This window comes from Equus caballus, chromosome 19 (genome assembly GCF_041296265.1).
Source record: "Equus caballus isolate H_3958 breed thoroughbred chromosome 19, TB-T2T, whole genome shotgun sequence".
NCBI lineage: Eukaryota > Metazoa > Chordata > Mammalia > Perissodactyla > Equidae > Equus > Equus caballus.
The window spans coordinates 7,670,628-7,680,736 of record NC_091702.1 but is presented as its reverse complement, the minus strand read 5'-3'; the positions used below and the strand labels follow the sequence as shown (position 1 = coordinate 7,680,736).

General features: G+C 48.0%; 1 protein-coding gene across 2 annotated transcripts in view; it reads left to right on the top strand.

Annotated features, from left to right (window-relative positions):
* The first annotated feature begins 420 nt into the window (after positions 1 to 420).
* LOC138919072 (protein phosphatase 1L-like) overlaps positions 421 to 10,109 on the top strand; it is a 52,749-nt gene continuing 43,060 nt past the window's right edge. The window contains exon 1 of one of the 2 annotated variants that reach the window (XM_070243108.1): positions 421 to 1,528. In XM_070243108.1, the coding sequence (XP_070099209.1) occupies positions 980 to 1,528 (549 nt within the window). In that variant the 5' untranslated portion in view covers positions 421 to 979. The remainder of the gene's footprint in view (positions 1,529 to 10,109) is intronic. The other variant, XM_070243107.1, reaches the window with a different exon arrangement.

The following is a 10,109-nucleotide window of genomic DNA, read 5'->3' as shown; positions in this document are numbered from 1 at the left end:
CCCAGCGGCCGGCCCGCTCCGCCCCGCTTTCCGAGGCGGCAGACGTGCGTCCCTTCTCGCTTGCCTTATGCGGGCGACGCGGGGACGGCGCTACCGCGCGGCCTGCCGGAGGGGGGCGCTCACGGCCGGGCCTCTGCTTTCCAGCCGGCGGCCGCGGCTCCCGGGCAAGGAGCGTGACGACGACCAGGGTCAGTGTCGTGTTGTCCCGGGAGCCCGCGCGGGAGGAGGAACCAGCGTCCGCTCGAGCTCGGTCGTGGACGCGCCCCTCGCCTCGCCCTCGCTTCGCTGGGCCGCCCGGAGCTGCGTGTGCGCCGGCCGCCGCCGAGGCTCCCTGGCCTCTGACAGCTCGCCCCGAGCCCCGGGGCCTCGAGTCCCGGCTCCGGGGGCGGGGCGAGCGCGCGGGGGGCGTGGCGAGCGCGGGGGGCGGGGCGAGCGCGGGGGCGGGGCCAGCGAGAGCCGGGCCGAGGAGCGGGCGCGCGGGCGACGCCGAGCCGAGTCAAGCCGAGCGGAGCGCGAGCTGCCGGGAGAAGCACGCAGAGCCGCCGGCCGCCTGCGGCTCCGCGTCCATCGTGCTGCGTCGCCGGGCTCCGCGGACCCCGCCTCTGCCCAGGCTCCCGCAAAACTTTTTTTCTCGGGGGACCGGCGTCTGAAGGGGTCGGCGGGCTCGCGGCTCAGCGCTCCCTTACAGCGGCGGCCGAGGGGACTCGCCTCGCTCCCCGCCGGCTCTCGCGCCCCGCGCCGCCTCACCTGCTGACCGCTCCGCGAGCGGCGAGGGGCCCGCGGAGGGGCCGCGTGCGCGCCGGCGCCCCTGGACTCTCCCGCCCGCCGCGGCCGAGCTGCCCGGCGCAACTTTCGCTTGACTGCCGCCGCCGCCGCCGCCGCCTCACAAAGGGGCGCAGGAAGGGGCGGCGGCGCGGGCGGCGGGCGCGGGCGCCGGTGCGCAGGGCGCGGGCCTCGGGCCGCGAGGCCGGGAGACAAAATGGAGGCTGCCTCTGCTCTCCGGGCCGCGCCGAGCCGCCGGCGTCCGCCCCCCGCTCGGCTCCGCAGCCTCCTGCTGCCCCTCCCGCGGGCCGTCCCCCCCGCTCCGGACCGGCGAGCCTTCGGGGCGCGCGCGTGCTGGTGGTCGGGCTCTAGCGAGGATACAGTGACTTTGCTGTCTCTGCTGGGTCGCCTCATGCGCTACTTCTTGCTGAGACCCGAGACGCTCTTCCTGCTGTGCATCAGCTTGGCGCTGTGGAGTTACTTCTTCCACACGGACGAAGTGAAGACCATCGTCAAGTCCAGCCGGGACGGCGTGAAGATGGTCAAGGGCAAGGTGGCCGAGATGGTGCAGAACGAGCGGCTCGGGGGGCTCGACGTGCTGGAGGCGGAGTTCTCCAAGACCTGGGAGTTCAAGAGCCACAACGTGGCGGGGTATTCCATCCAGGGCCGGAGAGACCACATGGAGGACCGCTTCGAAGTTCTCACGGACCTGGCCAACAAGTCGCACCCGTCCATCTTCGGGATCTTCGACGGGCACGGGGGCGAGGTAGGAGTTCTCCGGGGCTTTGTTTGACAGGGTGTGCTTGTGTGTGTGTGTGTGTGTGTGTACACCAGGACGTTGCCTGCGCCGCGGGGTAGGACCTGGGTGCGAGGGGCGTGGTGATGACCTGGTGCCGGCTGGACAAGGCCGCTCGTTCAAATGCGGCTCAAGTTGCCCAAAACACGGCTGGATCCCGTTTGGGGGAGGGAGGGCCGTCCACAGCCGGGTTCGTGCCTCGTGACTTGTGAGGTTCCCCAGGGCCGGAGCCCAGCGGTGTCCGTGCGGGCTTCGCGGGAAGAGTGAGTGGTTTCTGGGGTGGCCTTTGGCCCGGGGCCTCAGAGCTTCAGTTCTGAGGTTTGGGCTGAGCTGGGCACAAAGACGGAAGAAAGTGTCTGTGACGCTTCGTTAGGGAAAGGGACAGAATCTTCAGAGGCGAGTCAGGGTGGGTGAAGGAGCTGGGACTCCGTGCCGTGCCTGCGCCCCGAGGAGGCGCCCGAGGGGCGTCTCTGCGCTGCTTCCCGACTCCATTAACTTGGCGGGTGCAGTGCGGCCAGGTGACAGCCGGCCGCCCGCGTTGGCTGGATCGGGGAGCGGGACCGAGCTGCCTCCGGCCTTTGCAGGGGTGGCGGCGCTCGGATCTCACCCCCACGCCCTGGCCGGCGTGAGCGCGAAGAGGTGTCCTTGCTGCTAAACCCCTTTATTTGGGGTTGTCTCGGAGCCAGAGGCGAAGGTAGAGGCCGAGTCAGGTCTCTCTCCCGCATTTCTGTGGCGCCCTGGTTGTGCGCGGGGCTCGGATTCCTGGAGGTGGAGGCGGGGCTTGGCTCTGGTCCTCGGGCATGGGCTCAGGTGGGGTGAGTGGCACAGGTGGCCGCATCGCCGCGCTCCACAGAGCCCCAGGCCGGCCCCATTTCTCTCAGTTTGGCAGTTTGTGACAGTTTATTGCTGAATACTTTTTTTTGTTTTTTTGCAGCATAATTTCTTACTCATGCTCGCCCTCCTTCGCCATTTCCCCCTCCCCCACACCCCCATGCTCCCATCCAACTTTTCCCCCACCTCTCTTCTCGGCCCTTCTGGCATCTGGATGGGCGGTAGGGCATGTCACTCCTTTTCAAGGGCTTGCTTGCTCTTCAGTCTTTGTTTTGGGTGGACGTTGAGAAAGTTTTCAATTGGTTAGCTTATCTGCATCTTCGACGCAAAATCACTTCACCCATTGCTCTGCTCATCTTTCCAGGACAGTGTGTTTTCCTGCCTTGTAGAACCAACTTTGCCAGGAGTGACAAACTTAGTTGGAAAGTGTATTTCGTAGAGCTGAAGTCAGTTTCTCCTGTTTCCGCCCGCCCCAGCCCTTTCTGTATTCTGGCTTTGCTACTCAGGGTTTCTCGCTGGTTGTGATTCGCAGCCTCTGGTGTAGTGTGGGCTTCCTTTCCCCTCACAGGAGGAGGAGGATGTGAACTTGATTGACAGACGTGCTGTGTACTTGAGGAAGACACACCTTAATGATGAGGTCGCCAGTATAATGACTGATTTGTTTCCTTGGTTTGAGTTAGAATGTGCATATTTTCATTTTATGTGCCTGGACTGTCGTAAACCATTCAGCAAAGCTTATATTTACTGTATACGTTTTACATTAAAATTGTTGGCAGATGATAGTCTGCTTCTGGCCTTAGCACAGTTTTGTGTTTAATTGAAAGGTCTGGATATACTATTAATGTTGTGGAACTTTGGGTTGTACTTGTTTGGCTGTGCTATATTGACATATTTTGAGCCCGCACGTGTAAGTGAATGGGTATTTTAAGTTTTCTATTAAGTTGATATTCTAAAACCTGAAAGTTTCAGACCCAAGCAGATTTCAGATTGAAACATTTCCAGTACTATCCTCCAGTAAATATACCATCCAGAAAAGGGACATGATAAATGCTCTTATTTAACCAGGAGTATTTTACATGTACAGGGCTTTTCATTAAGTTCTTAAATGCTAAACAAGAAGATGATCATTGTTAGCCAAACTATGAAATGCTTTCCGTTGTGCCTTACATTAGAAAGCCTGCTGTTTGCAAAATAATTAATATAATCAGTACCCTTAAAAATAAAGTAATTTTCTATTTCTAACCTCCTGCAGTATGGAGCCAGTTCATTCATTTTGGCTTTGTTTTAGAGCAAAATGAGGAAAGTGCTGTAAAAAGGAGTGAGTTAGTTGCTATTGGGAATATGATAATAACAAAGAATATTAGGTGGTAATTTCTCTCTGATTTTTCTTTTATTCAAAGAAAATCCCACCATCAAATTCTTGCCTTTTGTGGTGTTCAGCTCCTTGAACACTCACCAGAGGAGGGTGCCACTGTTTGATTTTGGTGTAAATGATAGTTATCTCCTTTCAGAAAAGAGGAAGCTTTTTCTGAACTATTATTTATGTATATGCTTCCTGTTGAGTGGTACAGAAGACCAACGAGGTTAACTTATTTCTAATAATTCAAACTGCTAAGATAGGCTATAAAAAACCAGGGCCCGTCTATAGTGCTAGTGCTTTTTAGATCCAGAAGGGACCTAAAGCCACCTCATATATCCATTTCATCCCATGTTTTAGATGAGATGTTTGTTGATGGCTGGAGAAGTTGTGACCTTCCTAATCCTACACAGCGAGTTCAAGGCCTTCAGTTTGGTGACCTTCATATTAAACCACTGACAAATTAGTTGGCATATTTATCTGGATAGATGGATAGCACACGAGGGATACAGAGATGAGTGAGCTATGATCCCCATCCTCAGAACGTTTCAGTGTAGTGAGAGATTTGTGTACCAGCACTTAGTGCCATGGGTGCTTAGGGTGTTAGGGGACCCTGAGGAGGGGCATTTCAATCAGGCTGGGAGGTGGAAGCTGTGGGAAGACACTTGAAAGCAGTGATTTACTGCAAGCTCGAAAGGGGGCTTGGGCTTGAGATCTGGCTTTGAATCTCTGCTCTGCCTTATCCAGCTGTGGCCTCGGGTGGGTGGCTTGAGCAGCTTTATCTGGGAGATTTTGATCTGAAACAAGGCTAATGATGCATGTACGGCACCCCCTCATCAGTTGTATTGTACCCTCTCTAGAGAAGTTCCTAATGGAGAGAAGGCTGTGGAGGAAGAAAGCTCACAGACCAAGAAGCCTGCAGTGTTAGGGCGATGATGTCCAAGGGAAGGAGACCTGCATGTGAAAGGGACAACTTTGTCCCTAAAAAGGTGTAGGTTGGATAATTCATTGGGTATTCCCCAAACTCTCTGTCTCTCTTTGGTCTAACTTGTGGTGAATTGACTATCAATCCAGGATACCTCGTATCCTAGCATTAGGCAAGCAGCGTTGTGGCTTCAGATGTGAATTTTCTGATTAGTGAGAAGGGATATTCTCTTTGATTAATTAGTAAATTGGTATTGTCATTTGCATTTCAGTCCCTTCTAGTTGGGTTAGGATGAGTTAGTTCTCTTGAGTCTACTCAAGTGTGTATGTTTGATAAAGATATGTGTTTGGCCTTGTTATGCTGAGGACCAGACTCTGGATGCCTGTGACTTCTAGATGGGTGAGATCTTAAAGGGCCTTGTCTCGGTGGCCCTACAGGCCAGCTTCCTCACTTGATGGCCTTGGGCCCTTGAGACATTCTAACCACGATACTATGGGTGGATGGTTGACTGTGTGTGTGTGTGTGTGTGTGTCTAAGGCTATGGCAGTGCTTGTGTTGCGGTATAGCAAAAGATGAAGACAACAAAAAGGCAAAAAAGAACATAGCTCAAATTGTATCAACTGACGTGGGAAGGTTATCTTTAAAATTAAAAAATAATGTTTATGTAGGAAAACGATTTTTTTGTGCTTACCTGTAATTTTTTATCCGCAAGCAAAAGATGGGTTTTTGTTTTTACTTTTTATGTTATCTAGAGAAAATATCACCAGTCCTTTGAGGTAACTTTGTGAATGCTTATAGCGGAAAGCTGCCCAGAAGAGCAGATTGTTAGGTGCTCCATGTGCTTGTGGGCATTATGGTCTGAAAGGTCACGTATCATTGTCTTGTACGGCTGAGACACAGCCTCGCCAGTGGTTAAGCTCAGAGTTCCACATTGACATCAGAGAGGAGCACCCATCAGATGCTTGTCAGGAGCTGCGGTCTTGAGGCTCAGCAGTTCTCCAAATCTCCGAAGAGAAAGTGCTTGTGGAGGGATGCCTGAAGGATGCACACAGTCTAGTGCTGTAGATCAGGGGCTCTTATCCTTTCTTGAGTCATGCTTCTCTGAGGATGTTATGAAACTACAAACGTATCCCTCCGAGAAATGGACTTGTGCATCAAGTTTTGTTTATAATTTCAAGGTAAGTGGATGCATGAAGCCTCTGGATTTTAGGTTAGTCTAGGTGGAATGAAATCTGTTTCTGATAAAGCTAGACCTGCAGGGGCTGTGTAGTGGACCCTTTCCTTGGGTGGGTTGCCTTCCTCTTCATCATTTGCGTTGATTTGACTTGTGTGCTGTCATGTGCCTGGGAGGGTCATTAAGAGGGATGGTCTTCCGAAGCTGTGACAAGTCAGCTGCAAGGATGTCGTTGAGTATTTGATTTGTTACACGATGTAGTTTCCTCTTATGAGGACCAAGGGGGAGAGAGTTCTCTGATAGCTTTTATTTTTATCTTAAGGATGCTGACTCGTGTAACTGATTGGATCGTCCTGTTTTTGTTGGCTGCTAGAATTCTTAGAGCCAAACCTCTGACCTTCCTCGAGCAAATGTGCAGAATTTTATAGAATACATTAATTTGGTGCATGAACCTACTCCCAGGACAGCCTCTCTTTCCTGCATTCAGCGTTCTTTTGTCCCATTTTTCTCTTTCTGCTCTTAGGTATGTCATTTTATCTTGTTGTGGTATATGTACTTATGTACGTTTCACTGGATCCTTTCTGAAATTAGATATAGCTCTGAATAAATAAATAATGAGTGGCACGAGTGATCTGCTCTCAGACGTTACAGCTGCTCTTAGTAAATGTTGGGTTCCCACATTACTGATGTACAAGAGGCCTGTGGATTTAGTATGGACAAATGCCTTATGGTTTAAGAGAAAATTCACATTATTTTGGTTTAAAGTGGCACATTAAGATTTCTGCCAAAAGGCAAGGAGCACTTCCCCCTTAATAAGCCCCCTCCCCTTGCCCCCATCCTGTGTTTAGGAACCTTTTCGAGTTGACTGCTGACCTTGGTGCCTCTTCTGAACGGATTATTTAGATGTTCAGTTCAGTTAAACCAGCATTTTCTATATAGTCTGCCACGTGTGGAAAACAGTGTTAAACTCTCTCTGATGCCTGAAGATCAAGCAGTGCATTCTCTGCCCTCAGGGAGCATTCCATCTACTTGGAGAGATGAGCCCGCCCCCCCCCCCGTTTTTTTTTTGGTGAGGAAGATTAGCCCTGAGCTAACAGATTTGGACAATAGTGAGTTTGGTTAGAAATTTGTTTCCTTCCTCCCTTCTATTTAGATATTTTCTGGAATTCATAAAATGTTCATCGACCATTTCCTCCCCAATTTGTAAAACGTTATTTCTGTCATACCTTATCTAAATGGACTCATTTTAAAACAATGAAAAGATATGTTATATATAAGGTCTGATTTATTCAATGGAAAGGCATTTATTACTATGTTACTTTGTTACCGAGACTAATTTAGGTTTTGTTACAGGAGATAGCTTTTCCAAGACTAAAAAACAGCGCAATGTCTTCATTTCTCTTAAATCATTTCGTTTCCCTGACAGTCATTTTACAATAAAAAATATGTCTATCATTCAGTCTCAGATGTAAGTGGTCCCTGGACTCTGTCCAGTTTAAATACTGGGTAACTCATTAGGGACTCAGTTTTTTAAAAAATATTTTTATTTTGAGTGTTAATATTTCAAGCACTTGTTTTATTCTTAATTTCTACTTTGATTCTTAACCATTTCAGTAATATATTTGTGGTTTAACTTTTGTTACCATTTTCCCAACCCTATTTAATTAGTCTTAAAATAAGTCTGTAGCAAGTTAAACATTTAAAAATAATCTTAAAATTATAAAAGTAATATGACTATGTGATAGTACAGAAAAGAAAAAAATTCACCCCAAATATTATCTTCACATCCACTGTGATGATTTTGGTGTATTACTTGCTTTAGTTTTTCTAGTATGCACTTTAAGTATAATTTTAGATTGTTATAATGATGTACATATAGTTTTAAATTTTGGCTCTTTTCGCTTTGTATAATTGTATAAACACATAGCCATTTTGCTCCATAATTCTTTACTGTGTTTCTAATGTATTCTTAGTTACGGAGTAATATTTTGCTGGATGGATATTGGATAAATGACTCAATTGCTTCCTTATTAGTGTACATTTAGGTTTCTCTAACTTTTCACCATTGTAAATAACATGGTACTAAGTATTTTTGTGCCTGTACTGTAGTTTGGATTATTTCTCCAGGGTAGATTTCCAGAAGTGGGATTTCTGGATTGGAGGAGAAGTAAAGAAACCACTATTACTGGTAATAATAATAATGGCTGACATTTATCGACTATGTATAAAATGCCAGGCAGTGTTTCCAAGTGCTTGATATATATCACCTAATTTTCATTGTCGTAACAGCTTTTGAGGTAGGTGCCATGTTGTCCCCGTTGTATCTCTGTAGAAATAAAGGCACTGAGAGGTGAAGTGATTTACCCAGGATCTCTCACAGCTCACAGGTGGTGAAAGGAGGCTTTGAAACTGGGATTCAGACTTGGAGCCGCCTGTCTCCAGAGCGTGTGCTATCAGTTTCTGGTTGAAGCTCGCAGATGTCATCATCTGAGTCATGAAGCGTGCACGGCCTTGTTAGGTGCACGCTGCCTGGTCTTCTCATGTTGCTCAGTAGGACTGGGAGTTTCTTGTTTGATTCTGATGGTTGTGTCCCTGCGACATGTGGTGGTGGTCTTGAAAACTCTATGCTGGAAACCTTAGTCGGTGGATCTCGCAATTACTTAAGAAAGCCCTGCAGTTAAAAACATAGTGGGGTCAGAAGTCAGAGCAGACGGTGAGTCACATTCAAACAGCTGTTCTCACCCACTCCCCTTGTTTGCTGGCAGAATCTCCATCCCGCTACAGAGAATCTCTAACATTTTTGCCTGTTGGCTCGTGAAAGGCTTGCATAGAACTTAGAGTGGCATTAACATAGCCATTCTCAATAAGCAATAGTGATTTATGTTTTATTTTACTTCTAAGTACCAAAGGCTTGACTTTAGGATAAGTATGTAGGGGTATGTATGTATTTGTATAATTTCTTTTATGCTGAAGCAGTTTTTTTTTGAGGACCAAAGTAATTTCCTAATATATAAATGATTGCCAGTTTTAAACAGCAAAATATTTTCTCATTCGTTTGTAATACTGAGTTGGTCTATTTAGTAGATGCTAGTCTTGTATTTCTATTCCAGAAGACTACTTATTACATTATTCCCTCAATTAACCTAAGTCAAGTTCAAGCTTTGGTGATGGTTAGTTATAATATTTGTGTGTGTGTGTGAGGAAGATTGGCCCTGAGCTAACATCTGTGCCAGTCTTCCTCTATTTTGTATGTGGGATGCCACCACGGCATGGTTTGCTGAGCGGTGTGTAGGGCTGTGGCTGGGATCCAAACCCACAAACCATGGGCCACGGAAGTGGAGCACAAGAACTTAACCACTACACCACTGGGCTGGCCCCAGTTATAATGTGCTTTTCATATAAATCTTCAAAGGCAAAGTTTAAATAAACAAATAAAAAACAAAGCCATCGTTTAAAAAAATCATTAATGGCACATTGTACCTTTTATAGCTTCTTTTATAGTTATAGGCCCTCCTTTGAAAAATACAAAGCATTTTAAGTGAATAATCATATACAGAAAAATCATAATACAGATATATTAATATCCTCTCAATAAAGTTGAAGTGTGTGCTGTAAAAAGCCTTGCTGAAAAAGTGAAGATTTACTTTCCATCTGAGCAACAAACCTATAAATCTTGACTCCTTGATCTCGCTGGAGAATTCTTTCTTTCTCTGTTTAGTGAGAAATAGGGCCCAATTTAATGGAACCTTTGCTGCCTCCAACTTTTCTAGAATGAGGGATGGCTTTGGTGGTTGAATTTGTTAAGAATGAGACTTCCTTTCCCCCATTCCTAAAAGACCTGGGAGTTCCCGTCTGCTGCCGGGCACGGGGCTCCGGAAGGTGAGTTTGGGGCCACTACGTATGATGGTGCAAGATGTGCATTGTACAGCGAAACCAGATAGAGTCTCCATTTCCTAACATGTGCAGAAGAACTGTCTGCTCCCCAGGCTAGGCATCTCTGGGTCTGTAATCACTTGGAAAGGGTGCCTGAATGTAATGTGTACAAGCGGGAAAGGGACGATAGCAGTAGGCTGTATTTCTGAGACTCACGTTCTTTCCCATACCATCACTGCCCTCCTTGTCCTGCACCTGTGTGAGCAGCTGACACATAATTTATGTCTTAGTTGCTGAACCGAAGACCAGTTATCCATTGCACATCATGTCGGCAAACCTTACGACTTCCCTGGAGAAGTGAACACTTATTTGCAGTTGCTTTTCAATGTTC